The following is an 18,887-nucleotide window of genomic DNA, read 5'->3' on the forward strand; positions in this document are numbered from 1 at the left end:
CGTTTTACTCTCTTCAAAATGGTTCAAATGATTGAAACGACAAATGGTATATTGAAAATTTTTAGTCGAACTTAAAAAATGGAGCCATTTAACAGTAAAGTGCGACAATGTTTTGGAAAACATATATGCTTGGTGCCTTAATGGAGTCTTTCCTCTCCACTTTCTTGTTCTTCTCTCGTGCATTGATGTTTTTGGTTCAACGTCCCATGTAATATTTTAGAGATTTTTTGAAAAAGGAACACACATTTTTGGGCCTTTTATGTAAATGGGTAAAAATGATTGGCTATGACTAAAAATAAATAAAACTAATATTTGGGCTTATATTTAATTTATATAAAAATAAAATTTTTTGACTTGGACAGTTGGGCTTCAGGAGGGGGCCTCTTGGCCATCCACTCAGGTCCGGCCCTTTTCACATTTTATACTCGCTTCTACTTTAGACTAGGGTGTGAATTTCGAAGACATTATTTTATAAGTAAAGCAATCTTAAAAAATTTCAATTAAATTTCGAAACATACACTTCTGTACTTGACAAAAACTTGTGTGACACGATGTCACGGATCGTATTTTGTGAGACGAATCTCTTATTTGGGTCATCCATAAAAAATAATTATTTTTTATTGTTAATATCGGTAGGATTGACCCGTCTCACAAAAGACATACTCTACATACTTTGATCTAATATATATATATATATATATATATATATATATATATATATATATATATATATATATATATATATATATATATATATATATATATTGATTTAAAATCCTATATTAGGCAAAATAATCCACCTTATAATCTAACATGATTTATGATATTAATACCTCGTTATTAAATCCATTTACTTTTAAATTTTAAACTTATATATAAATATATACATGTACATATATTTTCGGCATATACATACACATTTACGTGATTCAATCATCAATACTCTCCATTTGTATTCCTATAAACATATATTATATCGATTATGTATTTTTTTTTCTAACTAACATTTTACTCGAGTTTTATACATTATTAAAATCGTATATCATTATAGTGACGTTATATATTGATATGTCGATCTATATATCGTTCATTTTTCATCGTCAATTTCCACAAAATCATATCCTCTTATCTTTGACATTTAATAAACGTGTCTTCGAATCTGCCAAGTGAATTTCACTGCATAAACAAACACGAGTAGATCTAATGTGAGACGGTCTCACGAATCTTTATCTGTGAGACGAGTCAACCCGATCGATATTCACAATAAAAATTAAAATTTTTTCATGGATGACCCAAATAAAAGATCTGTATCACAAAATATGATCCGTAAGACCATCTCATACCAATTTTTGCTTTTAAATAAATCAATAGTTGATTTGTCCTAATTATTTCAAAAATCTTGCCAATGTATTAAATTATAATATTTTAATATGTTTAAAAAATAAAAAAAATTGGTAATTTGTGAAAATTCCGAGAGTACATATGCAATCTGCATCAACGGACTACAGCTTTCGGCGACAAACTTAACTCACGCCAACGAAGATTTTCCGGTGAATTTTCTGGTTTACATGAGAATCAATTCTTCACTGGCGAAACCCTAGCAAGAGGACCTCTCCTTTGATTTGATTTCTGAAATAGCTGCATTTGGCGGAGATTTTCGTCATGGATGAACAGGAAAGGAAGGAGTATTTCTCGCTTCCACCAGACTACGTTACGATCGGCATGCTACGAGAGCGATGGATCCAGAAACAGGAGGAGGAGAAGCTGAAAGAGGATCAGGAACAACAGGTGCTTCAGGAAAGCCAAAATTTTGAAAAAGATTGTAAAAATCAGCCGCATGGAGAACTGGAGGTCTGTCATCGGTTCGATAACCATGGGCCTCGCGAAGGAGTGGGGAAAGTAGGCGGAGAGATGGATTTTATCGAAGAGAGAGAAAAGGGGAAGGAGAAGATGGGCTGGTCAGGAGATGGCAGAATAATGAATAAGAGGCACTACCGTAGCAAAAATAAAAAATACGGGAAGAAGAGAAATGGACATATAGATACAGAGAAAAGGCGGAATCCTAGGCCTAAAGAGGGGCTTGATCTTGTTGAAATGAAAAATGGCTCTAAAGGAGTGGAGATTATTCTCAAGAACAAGGAGAAGGTGGGGATCGCGGGGTTTCCGTGTGGGGAAAGCAGTGGAACTCAAGGGATTGGGAAAAGAGTGAATGTAGGTATGATTGAGGTGTTGCCAAAAAATGGCGCGAGGGAGGGAAGTTCACAGATTTCAACGGCGCTGGATGTGAGAAGAGACGGATTTAGTGGTGGTTTTCGAAGTGAGGAGAATGGTCATTGGGATGAAGGTTTCTGTGGCAAAGAGCATGGAGTTAAACTGAAAGAGTTGAAGGACAACTATTCTTTGGAAAAGAAGATGGGGGATGAAGTTCTTCAAATTGATAGGAAAGGAAATGGTAGAAAGCGAGGGCAGAGAAGGCATCAAGGTAATAAGTTCAAACAGAGTGGAGCTGAAATGAGTGGATTGAAGCTTAATGAAGTGGAACTAGGATGAAGGGCACAGGGAGGAATGATATTAAACCTTATAATGTTTTAATAGGCTTAATTAATTAATTATACTAGTCTAACTAGTTTAATTAATTAAAATCTATTAAAACTTTAAGTATTTAACATGTTGGACTTGTATGCATACTCTATTTTCATCAAATCTTTTATAATCTCAACCTTTGGGTTTAATAATTTAAACTGTCAAATTTTATAAACTCAACTCTCTCGGAAATTTAATTATCATAAATTGGTGCTGACCGCAGATACATTGGTGCTGGAGAACAAAGTGGAGGACACAGTACTTGCAGAGAAGGATAAGAATGATGGATTTAGGGGATATGGGGATAGGAGGGGGAATTTGAGAGAAAAATTCGAGAATCTCACTATTGATGATAGGAAAGGACCTTACATGGGATCAAAAGTGGAGAGGAAGTTTGGTGGCGGCAACAGCCGGCATGTGAAGTCTGGAAGACTTAAAGTAGACTGGAAAATGAAGCAGAGTAACTTCGGTATGGTGTGGGTGAAAAAGGAGCAGTCAGGTGCTGTTGGTGGCGAAGCTAGTTCCATGGGTAACGATCTCTCTGCTTAAAATGCTAATCTTAAATTTTGCTATATATGTTTGCACTATTCTTGTGATGTTGTCTTATCAAGGTTGGTTAGTAGGTATTATTAGTCCTTTTAACATGCATTGAAGTGCTTCTTTGGTAAGCTTAGTTGTGGTCAGCACCATGTTTCTTGAGCTTGTCATTAGATTGATGGTTTAACAATGGCTGGAAATCCATTTTTATAATGTTGGAAAAATGGGTTGTGCATCCATTTAGATTCAATATATAATCCCAGTGAGTTGCATAATGAACGGAATCTATCTTGCGGATAGATATTCGCAGTGAAATTATTTCTCGATTTCTAATTAGGGTGAATGAGAAATTTATTAATATTCATGAAGGAAAATGGTGTGACGAGGCACCGCACCCATGCACACCTCCACATGGCCGTGGGAGGAAATTCACATGGCCAAATGGGAAAGGATGCAAGCTAATTTTGCATATTTTCATGAAATCATGGACCTTTTCGGTTGAATTTTTTTTGAATAAGTATAAATGGACATATATTCCCTAGCGTTATTTTCACCAACACCTAATAGATCATTTATGTTGCTTAGAGACCTTGGCAGGTTGTTAAGGATTGCTAAAAGGCTCTATATATGAGGGAATGATATTTGTATGTAGATAAATGTTCAAAAGCCTATGCTTCTATACATCCTCAAGTTAGAAGGCATAGAAGCTAAAGTCTTAGAGTTTTCATTTGAAGAATCATATTGGTTTTTTAATGTTGCAAGTCTTTGGTGTATGGAGTCCAGGTATTTGGGTAAGAAGCCATCAGCATTAGTGCATTACAACTCAGCAGTGGGTTAAATTTGATGACGAAGCCCATTGTACACTTGAATATCTTTGTAGAGAGGTTGTCTTAGGTACTTGAGATCGTCTTTAGAACACACATATATCGGAAGAAACTCAAAATATATATATACACACACACATAATATATATAGATAGATAGATAGATAGATCACATGTAAAATTGTTGAGTGACTAAATCATCAAATGAAAAGCTCCCCTTTGCCCTATTAGGGCAATAATCCATAGTTGATTCTGACTAAGGTGCAGAAAAGAAAACCTTTTCGGCAAGTCATGGTACAGACGAGATTTCGTAGTATTAAAATGCTAATGTTGATATAGCCCTATAATGTGGCCCTCTTCATGCTGACATTTTAGAGAAACTGCGTTGTATTGCTTGTATGTGAAATGTAAAATGTATTCAAAAGATAATCTTATTAAGGAAGCTAGCATCAACAATGTTTGTGGTACTAGTAATCTGCAGATTAGCTGATATGTATGGTCAAGCTACGAAACAAAATGACAGTATACACGAGCTGATGAATCACCATTTTCTAACATAATTATTCAGTTATTTTCTGGGTTCCTCTTTCAGGAGCTTCGCCAGATGAATAGTAGCTGAATCTCGCAACAGTAATGCTCTCTGAAAAAGGATTTATCATCATGTCTATAATTGAAAGACCAAACCTTCAACATACTTTCTTGACTGGTAACCATGAATTTGTTTAGTTCTCGCTATAATTTGATTTCTTTGAATGTTTAAGTGGCAATCGACCTCGGAACTATATCTTGAAGTTTGCTGATACATCCCATGATTCGTACTTTTTCAGAACCGTCACTAAGACTTCTTGTTTCTTCTAGTGTATTGAGTGTAATTTGCGTCTTGCAATGGGGTGGCACTGGGTTCGCAACTTCCTTAGTTGATATTTGATTCATTTTTATTCTTCCAATCAAATAGAGGGACAAAAATATATGTTCCCTTTTTGTCAAATTCGGGTATTTTGATCATTTTGGTTACTTCGGTTTTGTTTTTATGAATTTTTTTGATCAATAGTTGGTAGTTTGGGCCTTGTGGGTGGTTGGTCTGAAATTGGATTAATTCATGCAAACGTGGCCCAAAAAAGAAGCGACGAAATGGACCTCTAGTCTACTTTAATCTTTTAATAAAATGAACGTGCTCTATTATTTAAGACTGCACTTAAACGAGTGAATTTGATCTGAAATGAAGGTTTTGATTTGAGGAAGAATTTGAAATTCAGATATCTTTTATCTAAGCGCGACATAACTTTGTGTTAGTTATGGCGTAAAAGTCAGATATCTTCACAATTATATGATATTTGTCCACTTTGAGCATAATCTCTCGCGGATTTACTTTTGGACTTTACCCAAAAGATTTTACACCAATGGAGATATCATTCTATCTTATTAACTCATTATTGCATTCTCAACAATATATGCCCATACATATAAGATTTCCCAAAAGTATGAAAATAATGCAAGTTGATATGCAATTTAATGTTTGATTTCGAACAAAATTATCTTCGTGGTACAGTATGTTAACCAATAATTTGCAGCGTACATTTTGTCCACACACACACACATATATATATATATACACACACACACTGATATATATTGTGTGTATGTATTATATATCGAAAACACAATAAATGGCTTTCTAAGGAGACATTGGCTGAGCTGTTATTTGTAAGCATTTGTCTGAATAAGAAGCCAAGGGATCGTGCATCTGCTTTGTTTTATTTATTTATTTGGGCAAATAGTATTTTTTAATACACTTTCTTTGATTGTTCCCACGCATGGCCTGCAAAAACTTGTCCAATTATATAAAATATAGGGCTGATTTTGTTTTAAATTTGTGAACAGAATCATGGACTTACTGTCGTTAACTATCCTAATCCCAAAACTTTTCATCGATTGGTTTAATATTCATGAAAGATTTGCAATCCCTTCATTTATGGATAATTCACGCACAAATAATTTATAGGAATGAAATAAATAATTTTAAAACATGTGATATTATCTAGTTAAGCCGGTATATAATAAATTAATAGGTTTTTTATGAGACGGTTTCACAGATTTAGTTCCATAATATTGGTCAACTTGATCCATATTTAAATAGAGAAATAATATTTTTACCACTAAAAATAATATTTTTTTATGGATTTGATCGAGTAGAAAATCTGTTTCATAAAATTAATCTGTGAGGTCATCTTACATAAGTTTTTTGTGATAATAAAATATATTTTATTTAATTAAGATTTTGTGTGGACTATTAAGAAGACATATTTTCACATGTATCGTTAAAATAATGTTTTCTATTTTTGGTCAAGTACTAAGTTAAACTGATATCATCCCAGCTTAGGATTCAATATTCATTAAATAAGTTTTAATTTTTTTTAAAATTAGAAAATGTAGAAATATAAAATCAAATAATAATTTGTTTTGGCATTTAGCAGTATAGGCTGATAATGAAAATTGAAAGAGAAGGAAAGGTACAAAAATCGGAAGCACATGGAGGGAACAGCACACGTGTGGGGGGGACACGTGTGGGGCATGATTCAACGTATTCCTAAAAACTTTAATGCTGGTCCACGTGACATTTTCCAATACATAATTGCAAAATCAAGAAAATTTAAATTACATTTAATATTTTTTCTAAATGTTTAAGCTTCTAAATTTCCATAATTCTGATATGCAAGTTGTCTGGTAGATAGAGTTCTTTAAAAGCCACATTTAAATTGTGATATTGAAATATTTTTAATTCATGATCTTAATTATATCTTAGTTGTTTAATTATGTTATTCTTTTTAAAGAAAGATTTCGAATTCATCCCGTATTAATGATTTTTACCCTAAAGTAGGGATAATAAAATATAAATGATTATTTTAGTTTGTAATTTGGTAAATAGGAGTTGTACTTCTTAATTTTTGGCATAAGGTAATTTAGTCTTTATCAAAATAAAACAAAAATTTGGGTCGAGTTTTCTCATTGGGTGTGGAGTTTTTCTTCTTCGATGAAGTTTTTCGGTGGAGTTTTGAAATGACTCGAGTTTGAGTTGAGTTTTGAACGTAGTTTTGGGTGTTGTTTTCAGGTTTAGGGTTTTGATAGAGTTTTGGGCAGAATTTTTTTTTTATCTTAGTAGAGTTTGGAGTGAAATTTTATGTTTTTCGGTTTGTGGCTTGGATAGAGTTTTGGGTAGAGTTTCTATTTGGGTCGAGTTTAATGTGAAGTTTAACATTGGGGTTTGAGTGGAGTTTTGGGCAGAGTTTTCTCTCATCGAGTTTGTGAAAGAGTTTTGCCTTTTGGGGTTTCAGTAGAGTTCTCGATACGGTAGAATTCTCGATAATATCGAGAACTCTACCGAAACCCCAAAAGGTTAACTCTATCTGAAACCCAAAAGGTAAAACTCTATATATATATATATCGAAAATTCAAATATTTTATATTTTCCAGCCTGTCCTGTAAAAGTAAAAATAGTGAAAGAAGAAAGATGTACGTGTATAGAGATTTAATTGTTAGTTGCAATTGTTGTACAAGCAACGTTGCACCTTATGGGCCAAGAAAGATGGAGTCCAGTACACAAATGTTAAAAGATGGAATGAGCTAGCTTACAATTATGCTTTGTCACTTTGAAATTGACATCATCACCGTCGATCAAATATAGACAACCTATGGAAAAAGTATCATTTTTAGGACATCCTATGGTTCGAACGACGATAATTGATTGTTTCCATATCTCTGTTTCATTCGGATTTTGACTGAGTTCTACAATAACCGAAATTATATTTTATATGTATAGAATTGAGTGCTCACTGTTTTACCAAAAGCTATATATAGTTTGTTATAATTGAAATATTTTCAATAGTACAAAAGGTCAAACGTAACGGTTCAATCTATCTCCTAACACGAGTAATTATTGTACTCTGACAATCATATGTCCAATAATTACACTCCTTCCAATCATGCGAATCAAAATGTGACCTTAATTTTGATATCAATTGTAAGACAAAAACAAACCAACCCTTGGAACTATACTACAATCCCAGATGGCGAAGAGACGATATCAAAGTGTCAAACCTTCCCGTCGATGTGAGCTCTTGGGGAAGATCAGTCTGTTATCCCCAGAGCAACATTTTCTGCTTTATTTATATCAGATGGTACGGTAAAATTAAAATGTTTTAAACCATATAATAACTCAAACGTCACGATTAAGTTAGTATCCTAATAAGGACAATTATTGTCCTACAATAATATGGTTATCCATATTTTTCAATATACGTATCATCACATCTCACGAAACAAATACGATAGTTTTTTCACACCGGAACATAACACTTGATCCGGGGTGAAAAGTACATGAATTTGAATTAAGTTATAGATCAAAAAATCAAAACTCTATAGTGTGTGTGGAAACAAATAGGCTGTCACTCCGAGATCGACAGTCCTCTTAATCTGTGGCGTAATGTGTTAGGTCCACTCTTACATTTATTGTTCAGACGCCTTTGCATTATTGAACCAACCCTCTTCCATTGGAATCCACACCCTTTGTTTGTAGTATATATTAATGCTTCTTACGTGACTTGTAATATGTTTATTAATTATAATAATTATTAATTATGAATGTATTTATCATATTTTATATAAATTAAGTCTATATGTTTTGATTTACAAAAATCTTTTGGAAGAATCATAAAATGATGTTAGAGCTGTGATGTTCCACATCTTAAAAATGAACTATTTAAAATGAGATTAAAATTGCTTACAATGGACTTCTATAGCAACTTGGGTTAATCATTTTCGTACAGCGAGGACGAATACAAAGTAGTTGCTATAGGGGTTCATTGTGCAGTCACACAGTTGCGGGCCCGGACTCGGGTCGTGACAGAATGATATCAGAGCCGGTCACAGACATAGAACACCGGGAAATAAGTGCTATGCGGGGTAAAGTGCTACGTGCATGGGAGCCACCTCTATATTCTCGACGCTAGTGGATCGAGGGGTCCGGCCGCGACGAGGACGTCGCGTTCTGAAGGAGGGGTGATTGTGATGTCCCGTATCTTAAAAATGAAATATTTAAAATGAGTTTAAAATTGCTTACAATGAACTTCTATACCAACTTGGGTTAATCATTTTCGTAAAGCGAAGACGAATACGAATAATTTCTATAGGGGCTCATTGTGCAGTCGTGGGTCCGGGCTCAGGGCGTGACAAGGGTGTTATTATTTACAAAAAAAAATTCAAATGCGAAAACCATTAGCCGAAAAAATACGACCTTTTGAGCTTATGCTTCGACTTCTACTTCATTTTTTTGTCGATTGAATCCAAGATGAAAATTAGATATATTTTTTTGTAGATATAAATGGTGGGATCTAAGATTAAGGCAAGCTACATATAATTTGAGTCACACAAGGACAAATTCTACCACGTCTTATATTTTTGTTTGATAGTTCGAGATTATTTGTTGGTTATAATATTCTTGCAAATAAAAACTTCTATGGATCGTGAGAGAACTTGTATGTTTGGATCGAGATATTTGAAATCGTGATAGTTTGATTTGTTTGGATGAACTTTTTATAATCGAAAGTATGTATTTGATTTTGATGGAGGATGAATTTGATTTGACAAATAATTCCATTTCAAATCAATCATGTTTTAGTTACATTTGAAATCTATGGTAAAAGTTTTAAATTGATGATAGGAAGTGAATATGAAATTTATTTATTTTAAAATAATTAAGTGGGATCCAAGAAACCTTCTACATGTATAATTAAATTTGGGAGCCTTAATAAAGACAAAATTCCCTTTCATCGAATTAAATTAACCTAAAGACCGGAAATACATCGATCTTATATCATCAGAAAAATTGATAATATCTTCGTGTATTTTTATAATTTATATAGATTATACCTCGTTTTGTGTCTTCGATTCAGCCCCATTTATAGTGTTCGAATTTGTATAGTAAGTATTCGTTTGACCAATAATCACGAATTTGATTTTTCACAATAATTTTTCGACGAGTCTGAGACGTTGTGTCACTCTTGGGATCTTGGTGTCAGGTAAGTCATTGTCACAAGTAGTAGCTTTTAATGATATTAATTTGCTTGCAATTGGTCTCACAATTTTATTTATTATTGTCAAGTTCACTTATTCGATTACAATAATTTAAAAATTGTCACAATTATTAGGGAGAAAGAAAAAAATATAATGATTTTGTTAGTATATACGAATTATAGAGAGATTTATATCACTACATCACAAGTAGGGCGGCACGGCAATACGTTTCAAGTCATGAAAATTAACTAGACAGAATATTGTTACATTCTGATGATTAAAAAAGACCAAGCTCCCTTTTGTTTGGTTTCACTCTCTCTGATTTGAGTAGTGAATATAGTCAAAAGGTTAGGGACAAAGGTAATTTTAGTGTCTAATAATGCCACAAGAATCAGACGATTAATTAGGTTGCAAAATTCGGAGACAAGCTACGCAATTTATGTAAAAAAAAATATTGGTGGGTGTGAAGCTGACCAGCAGCAAGATTTGCTGTTTTTTCTTGATTGAGATTCTTGAATATCTCTGTTTTGGCAAAATTGTGCATAAAAAGCTTTCTTTTTTGCAAAAACACGCATTAATTAATGATACTAGTCAGATCGAAACATCAATCAAACAAGGAATTTAAATGGAAGAAAAAAATAGTAATTAACACATATTTGGTAATTCAATGTGGTCAAACTATTTTTGAGTAATTTGTAAGAATAGACTGTATCTTGTTTTCAACTCTGCTCGAGTTAACCTTGTACCAATCGAGCTACTGTTTGAACTTTGAATCGTGCTAGTGTCGTGACCAAACTCAAATGTAGATGGATGTTAGTTGTCTCATATCGGTTGGTTAAAATCCCTGAGAGTTGCATATATAGACTTGGACAATCATTCACTCTTAAACTTGTTTTTGAGGTTGAGTTATGTCCAATTCCTAATCTTAACAATGAAGTTCCTAGAGATCTTTTCATACATAGTTCTTTTTCCTTTAATGCATTACCTACCTTGAAAGCATATTTTATTATAATTTTCAGAATTTTTTTTTTCATTTTCTTTAAAATCTCAACTCAAAGAACTTGATAGTAATAAGATTGATTTCGAATTGAGATTGAACTTGAAAACTCGGATCAGTTCGTGAGTTGTCTTCAACTCACATGCAACATCCCTGGCAGTGATAAAATCCATGGCTTAATTTGGCATAAAATTTAATGACCAACGGAAAATTTCACGTCCCGAGACCGGAGTTAGTTGACATCGGTGTTATTTAGCAATAACACAATTGAAAACAACCAACCTCGTAGCACAGTATAAACCAAAACCAGTTTAAATAATAATTTCAAATAGATAACAATGTCTTTACAACCCAATAACCGAAAAACGACATAATTTAAAGTGAAAATAAAGTTAAATTTTTGGAATATGAATATGTTCGTTTTTGAAAATTCGGTCGAGTACAAATTCTCCTTCTATTCCTTTCTTGTGTTGGTTTCCATTGGTTTTGGGCCCTGTGAGGATTCAACTATATATGGGTGGGAATCTCAATATGATATGTTTATGGCCCTTACATGGTGAGATTATAACTGTTATATTGTGTCGCCCCCTTAGAAGAGTAAAAATTAGGAACTGATATCAGTAAATCATAAAAAAGTAGAGGAATCTCAGTGTCTATTCTATGTTATGCATGTGATACGAGTCTTGTTGTATATGAATTGTGTTTCGAAATTTTACGCATGTTGTTATATTGTGCTCGATAGGCCCCCACTTGCAGAGTATTTTCAAAAATATTTGCCCCTCTTAATCTACCCACTCAGATAAGTCAGAGGATCTTTTCCCAGATAAACCCGAGGAACAACTCGATGAAGAATAGTCAGACCAGTTTTGGGGCTGGTGAAGTTTCGAGATTTTAGTTTTAAGTTTAAAATTTTATTTCGGTTGTAAAACAAGCTCACTTACATACTAACTTGGTTTTTGAATGCTAAAACATAGGTGCACAACTTCGTGGATTGGATCGCTTCTTGTTTCTCGCTCGGGGCAACGTTTTTCGGCTCACGGTCTAACCTAGCCTTGGACGATTTTTTTTTGCAATAATTCGGCTAAGGAATGCTGCTGATATTTTCGCGTTTGCAGCAAGGATTTCGAAAAGTTGTGGTGTGAGGAATGCTAGGAGTGATGAGGTATTTATAAGAGGGAGTGGGCCAAATTGGGTGCTTAAATCATGTTCAAACTTGGCCTCAATATCACGTTTTTGGCTACAAAACCCATCCCATAATTGAGTTATTTAACTATCAAAGTGTGTGATTTATTCCTTAATCTCTTGCCCTTAATTGGTTCGAAAATATGGTGGCTAGGTGTAAGGATTTTGTGCACAAGTTTGATGGTTTATTTCCATTCTTTAAATCTTGATTCCGATAGGCATGATAATTTAGCTACTACCCAGATTTTTTTAGGGATATCCATATATTAATTTGTCTTATTCCCATGCACATTATATGATATTTTAATCTTGCAAATCTTCTTCTCAAATTTCGGAAAAAATGCATATATGTTCATGCATAAACTAATATCATTTAATTAAATATCGTGTTTCCAAAAGTATTACAAAATATTCTCATATAAAATATGTACACCAAAAAATTTAGTGATCCTCCTAAAATTAGAATTGCGTATATAGGTTTTCACAAAAAATCACATCTCTTTATTCTTTTTACCCTTTTTCTATTCGAGTATTACAAGTGTAATGGTTAAAACATTATGTGGCTTGAAGGATAAAAACTCTATTTTTCTTCGTTTTACTCAAGTTCTATAATTATAAAAATTAAAAATAATTATGTTATGTTTTTCTTTCAATTTATTATTACGTATCATCTTATCCAATGAGTAACTCTTCTTCATAGAACATGCTTAACGTTCCAATATTATCTTATAAATTGCCTTATTTTATTCAAATTTCGCGTTTAGAAATATTTGACGATGGTTAGAGGGCGAACTCAACAAGAATGGAGTAGGGATGGTCATCGTTTTGAAATAAGAAATTTTTAAATTTTGTACGTAAATTATTTTTTCCCCGCAAAAGTTTCAAATTGATGGTAAATTTTTTGAAAGTGATATTTAACCATGTTAGCAAATAGGTCTATTATGAGATAATTTAATAAATTTTTATTCGTGAAACGGATCAGTTTTCTCATTATTTATAATAAAAAAATATTAAAATTAATTTTTTTCATGAATGACCTAAATAAAATAAGGTAAAAACTTGTATGAAACGGTTTCACAGGTCGTATTTGTGAGACAGATATTTTATTTGGGTCATCCATGAAAAAGTCTTATTTTTATGCTAAGAGTATTACTTTTTATTGTGAATATGGGTAGGATTGACCATTCTAACAGATTAGAATCCGTGAGACGGTCTTACATGAGACCCACTCTTATAATAAAAAATATAAGAAGTAATATTTTTTCATGGATAATCCAAATAATATATATATATATATATATATATATATATATATATATATATATATATATATATATCACAAAATTGATCTGTAAGACCGTCTTATATAAAATTTTGTGTTAGCTATTTATTTCAATTCCGCTATTTTGTCGTCCTATGTAAACCATATCTCATAAATTTTCTGATAAGTAATTAAGACTGTAAACAAGAATCTTCATTCAATATCCCATTTCATATTTCATGTGGTCACCATTGCCTCCCCGACCTCCGACTCCCCACCCCCTACTAAAATTTAACTTTATCCCAAGTTACTGATCCATATATATTCACCATCATCAAATGTCAATGCGCCCCCCCACCCCCACCAATGACCAAGACAACTGGCAAGTTTGATTCTTCTCGAAATAGATATACAATATTAGGGCAAATGGATAGAGCCAAGGACAGAAATAGTATAGGATTTCAGTGTGATTCATTTGGTCTCAATATTTCATCATTCTTCTCTTCCTCTTCTTCGTCTTCTTATATATACATACAAAACAAGAACAAGAACACAGCTTACTCGTCTCACCTCACAATCTCCTCCTTCACTCTCTTCAAAACAAGAATTCATAACCAATTAATCTAACCGATCATTATGAATATATCAACCTCTGAATGCAGCAGCGAATGCGAATCCGGTTGGACCATGTACTTGGATCAAACATCCAATTCCACGGATCGATTCACCAGGGATTTCGCCAAGAACCGTAAAGAAAACGCCGCAGATTCTTATGCCTACGAAGATGATGAAGATCTGTCCATGGTGTCAGATGCATCATCCGGCCCTCCCCCACGTTTTCAAGAATACGGCAACTACGCCGCTCCCGCCACGGCCCGAGGTGGTGAGAATCAGTTCTTCCGTGGCTATGCATCTTCGGTTTCGGAAGATGCTAATAAGAAGAAAAGTAAGCAGAAAATCAAAACAAAGGAGACGAGAAATTCCCAAAGGCAACAAAATTTTTGTCTCGCTGATACTGCTAGCTCACCAGTCTTTCATTATCCCCAGGTAAATTCAAGAAAATTATAGTAAATGGGCAAAAAAAAGGTATTGTTTTCTATTATTATTTGACCCTTTTGAAGTTTTCATTTATTTAGTATCTTTCAATTGAATTTCAGGACAATGTAGCTCCTTCTGGCTTTTCACAGGTCTTTTCTGCTGCAAATTTTGAGGTAACATATTTCTTCTACCATCTTATTACAGCTGGACTGATCCAAGAATTGCCAAGAAAATCTAGAATATAAATTACATATAATTTTCAGAGCGAATCTACACCAAAGAAGCAATTAGGATTCATCAAATCTTCCACAAAAGGGAAATCTGGTGAGTAATTTTCTTCGCCCCATTTTTGCTAGCTGTTAGTTAATTCAACATTTTCATCGAGAAAATGAATGAAATATTACCTCTTCAGGCAGTTTTCTTGGAAGAAAAGGCAGTAAGAAAGATCAGAAGGGAATATAATGTCTGCCTAATTCTTCTGCAAATTGCTGAGCAAGAAATGCACGAGGTTCTGGAAGCAAAAGGAAAATGGCAGTTGATCTTTTACAAAATCATTGTTTGCATCTCTTTTTCTTCTTTTTTTTGATTTCTTTAATCTTTCCTACCTGTTATTTGTTCCTGTCCATGTAGAAGGGAACAAGCCTGAGATCATAAATGTAAAAAAATAATTTTAAAAAATGGGAAAAAAATATAATAAATCAAATGTTCTTTTGGAGTTTCGTTTTCTGCATTAGCTGTCTCACACACAAGAATTGGAATTGTTTCATTTATCTGGATATCGTTCTGGAAAACTAGTGTCATTATCAATAACTTCGTTGCTGTCAATGAAATTAGCACGAATTCATAGACATTGGAAACTTGCGAATTGTAATTGGATTGATGCAATTGAGGTTTGTGTTTAAAACTCATCAGACAAAACTAACATCGTTGGACATATGATTCGATGTAAACTTTGTCCGTGTATAGACGTTGAGCCAGTGCTTTACCAAAAAATATAATTAATGATAATATTACAATTCAATATTTAAACTATGATACAGTACAAATACCGTCTCGATTGTTCTTTTAGCGGAAACAATTATTGCATGTAACAAGAGTAATCACCAAACTGAGCAACCACCCATTTGTTTTGACTCTTGAATACATATGACGGTGAAAATCTCTTTTTAAGAAAATTGAGTGTTCGACTCAACTTGATTTTGTTTGTTTTTTTTTTTTTGTTTTTTTTCTTATGTTTTCACAAAGATATATCAATTTTTTTTCTATTATAGGTAGAAAAATGTTTTTAGAACATAATTTTTTTAAAAATTTTTAAAAATAATTTACTTAATTGCAAGAAAATCCCATTAATTATTGAGTTAAATGCATACACTACCCCTGTAAAATGATGAAATTACTGTAAACCTCACTCGTGTTCTTAAATTTCGATCACACATTACGTACAATCACAAGGGTTTGTATATAGTCGAGATTTGAAAACACGTGGAGTTAATGGATATCTATGTTCTGATAGAGCTTTTTAACAATCTCGAGATTTCACGTATTACCTTATAAAATCATTTATAACTCTCGTATTAACCCTATGTGGACGAGCATGTTGTTATATTCTAGACAATTAAATATCTTAACAACTATATTGAAAATGAGGATAATATATTTGCGGAAATTTGTGGGCACATACCACTAGAAAATGACTGAGGAAACCCAAGATTTAATTAATAAATGAAAATGAGTGGGCTAACCAAGCCTTCCTACTACGAGCATTGCCAGCCTAGCTTACAACTAATTGAGGTGTACTCATTTGCTATAAATTTGGTAATTGCTATGTTTCAAATATGATTAAAACTTTCAAATTCTCTATTCCAATTATATAAAGATTCGAGAGTAGGTCTCTTGTGAAACGATCTCACGAATCTTTATATGTGAGACGGGTCAACTTTACCGACATTCACAATAAAAAGTCATACTCTTAGCATAAAAAATAATATTTTTTCATGGATGACCCAAATAAGAGATCTGTCTCACAAATACGATCCGTGAGACCGTCTCACACAAGTTTTTTGCCAAGATTCGAGTGGAGATCAAGGACAACGAGGGTTAAATTTTATGTTACACATTATCTTTGAAATTACAAAGTTAATCCAATTGCACTTTTAGAAAACTTTTTTCAATTAAAAAGCATTTGAATCAATCTTTGTAATTTCAAACGTAATATGTAACACAACGAGTAACTTTCGTTGTATATAGAACATAATTCGCGATGGAAAGAGAGAGGGATCACCACTTGTGACAGCTACATACTAAAAATGTAATCACCATATTTATAATTTCATGGAATTATAGCTACATACTATAAATGTAATCACCATATTTATAATTTCATGGAATTATTGAGTTAGTTTGGATTGAATCATTCCAAAAATGTGACGAAGGAGTTCAAATCCTCAGAATTTGAAGCCCATATCTTGGGAAATCACTTAGAGATTTTAGGAAAAGGACAAGAGATCCCAGCTGTGTGTCCTAAGTCCTAACAAGCTCTCACTCCATGAATCCCAACTCTAATAATTGCGGACAAAAAACTTAAATATTATTTTTCACCAAATAAAATAAAATGTTTTTATTATTTTTTAAGACTGATTTATTAAGAAATAAAAAAATATACCATAATTTCATCAATTTTCAGATACGAGCAAATACTTAATAAATTAAATAATGGCCTTTTGCGTGTGTAATTTTCTAATTAATTATTTACAATGGATTCATGTGCATAGAAGTTAGGAAGGAGATATGTTTTACATATTACTATATATAAAAGTACACATGCAAAAGCTCACGATTTTATGAGACGGTTTCACAGATCTTTATTAACAAGACGAATCAATCATATCCATATTTACAATACAAGTAATATTTTAATATAAAAAATTATAAAATTGATCCATAATATCATATCAGATGAATTTTTGCGTATATATATATATATATATATATATATGTGTGTGTGTGTGTGTAATGTGTATTTGTTTGCACAAGTGGATTAATGTATTATTTTATTGATTTCTTTGTAGCAAGTCAAACGTTTGTCCCATGTTGATAGAAATATTTGTCATCTTATGTTAATAAAATGCACAAGAGTTTCCTCCTCTTGATTGCCTTCAATTATTATTTACCCTGCTTTTTTGTGCATCAATAATTGAATGAATCCACGCTCACACGTGCAAGACATGTACCATATTGGCACACCATTATTATATATTTTATGAATTATTAAATTTAACATATATATAATTATATTTCTTAAAGGATAAACATCCAACGTATGACATCTTACTTGCAACTCCCTTAATCGAATAGATGACAATTACAATTTTGTTTTTACTGTGATTTGTATGCTTTTAATTTTTAGTAAGTCTATTGTGATACAGTCTCACGAATCTTTATATGTAAACGAGTCAACTCTACCGATATTAATTCACAATAAAAAGTAATACTTTTAGCATAAAAAATATCTCACGAATCTTTATATGTGAAACGGGTCAATTCTACCGATATTCACAATAAAAAGTAATACTCTTAGCATAAAAAATATTGTTTTTTATGTTAAGATTATTACTTTTTATTGTGAATTAATATCGGTAGAGTTGACCTGTTTCGCATATAAATATTCGTGAGAATTTTATGGATGAATCAAATACGAGATCCGTCTCAAAAAATACAACTCGTGAAACCGTCTCACACACTTTTTGCTTTTAATTTTTAGTTTCATTATTAGTCAGGATCATGATATTCGTTTACTAAATTGCACTTCTTATTTAAAATTTTGTCTTTTTTACTAAAATTTTGACATGACATCTGACATGTCACCCAAGCTCGTTGCTATATAAAAAAATTTCAGTTATTTCAAAATAGAAAAAAAGGTACAACATGCAAATTGCATGAAAAAAATGTAATTTACCCTTAACATAGATTTAAAAATTACTACAAAAGCTTATAAGTAAAATGATAATGTAATAACTAATATAGATAATGATGGACATTTCAAGAATATAAAAAATTGGAAATATCAAGTCTGCCAGCCAATGAATTATTTTAATGCTTGAGCATTTATTAGAAAGATAACTCCAATTATTAAAGCCAAGAGTGTGATTAAATAAAGTTTTTTGGGTGCTTGATAAAGTTAGTTGAAAAAAGATAAAGCATCAAGCCAACTTGTGCACTCACTGACAAAGTTCACTTAACATCAGACTTTAAACCTTAATATCCGCAAATTGTATATATGAAATATTTAATGGGAAAAAATATTGTATTTTATATCGTCAAATTTCAAATTTGAGATATAGTCATATGTTTTTCAATTTTTCCTAATTTTAATAATTTCTCATCAGAAGTACAGATAC

General features: G+C 32.4%; 2 protein-coding genes across 2 annotated transcripts; both read left to right on the forward strand.

The window, feature by feature from the left end:
• Window positions 1–1,467: 1,467 nt before the first annotated feature.
• On the forward strand, window positions 1,468–5,077 carry LOC140832766 (uncharacterized). The gene is made up of 3 exons (XM_073196936.1): window positions 1,468–2,482; window positions 2,807–3,112; window positions 4,536–5,077. Exons 1-3 carry the CDS (start codon window positions 1,663–1,665, stop codon window positions 4,553–4,555), a joined length of 1,146 nt encoding a protein of 381 aa, XP_073053037.1. The 5' UTR covers window positions 1,468–1,662; the 3' UTR covers window positions 4,556–5,077.
• Window positions 5,078–13,905: 8,828 nt separating this feature from the next.
• Window positions 13,906–15,203, forward strand: LOC140831703 (protein SOB FIVE-LIKE 5-like). The gene is made up of 4 exons (XM_073195454.1): window positions 13,906–14,499; window positions 14,610–14,663; window positions 14,754–14,814; window positions 14,903–15,203. Exons 1-4 carry the CDS (start codon window positions 14,089–14,091, stop codon window positions 14,950–14,952), a joined length of 576 nt encoding a protein of 191 aa, XP_073051555.1. The 5' UTR covers window positions 13,906–14,088; the 3' UTR covers window positions 14,953–15,203.
• Window positions 15,204–18,887: the final 3,684 nt, after the last annotated feature.

This window comes from Primulina eburnea, chromosome 5, assembly GCF_022965805.1.
Source record: "Primulina eburnea isolate SZY01 chromosome 5, ASM2296580v1, whole genome shotgun sequence".
In the NCBI taxonomy this organism is placed as follows: domain Eukaryota; kingdom Viridiplantae; phylum Streptophyta; class Magnoliopsida; order Lamiales; family Gesneriaceae; genus Primulina; species Primulina eburnea.

Bases quoted from the DNA above. Each gene is read 5' to 3' on its own strand.
- LOC140832766 (XM_073196936.1), top strand. From the start codon at position 1,663: ATGGATGAACAGGAAAGGAAGGAGTATTTCTCGCTTCCACCAGACTAC. The intron at 2,483-2,806 runs GTAATAAGTTCA...TGCTGACCGCAG, and splicing joins AGGGCAGAGAAGGCATCAAG to ATACATTGGTGCTGGAGAAC. The intron at 3,113-4,535 runs GTAACGATCTCT...TTCCTCTTTCAG, and splicing joins TGGCGAAGCTAGTTCCATGG to GAGCTTCGCCAGATGAATAG.
- LOC140831703 (XM_073195454.1), top strand. From the start codon at position 14,089: ATGAATATATCAACCTCTGAATGCAGCAGCGAATGCGAATCCGGTTGG. The intron at 14,500-14,609 runs GTAAATTCAAGA...ATTGAATTTCAG, and splicing joins CAGTCTTTCATTATCCCCAG to GACAATGTAGCTCCTTCTGG. The intron at 14,664-14,753 runs GTAACATATTTC...TATAATTTTCAG, and splicing joins TTTCTGCTGCAAATTTTGAG to AGCGAATCTACACCAAAGAA.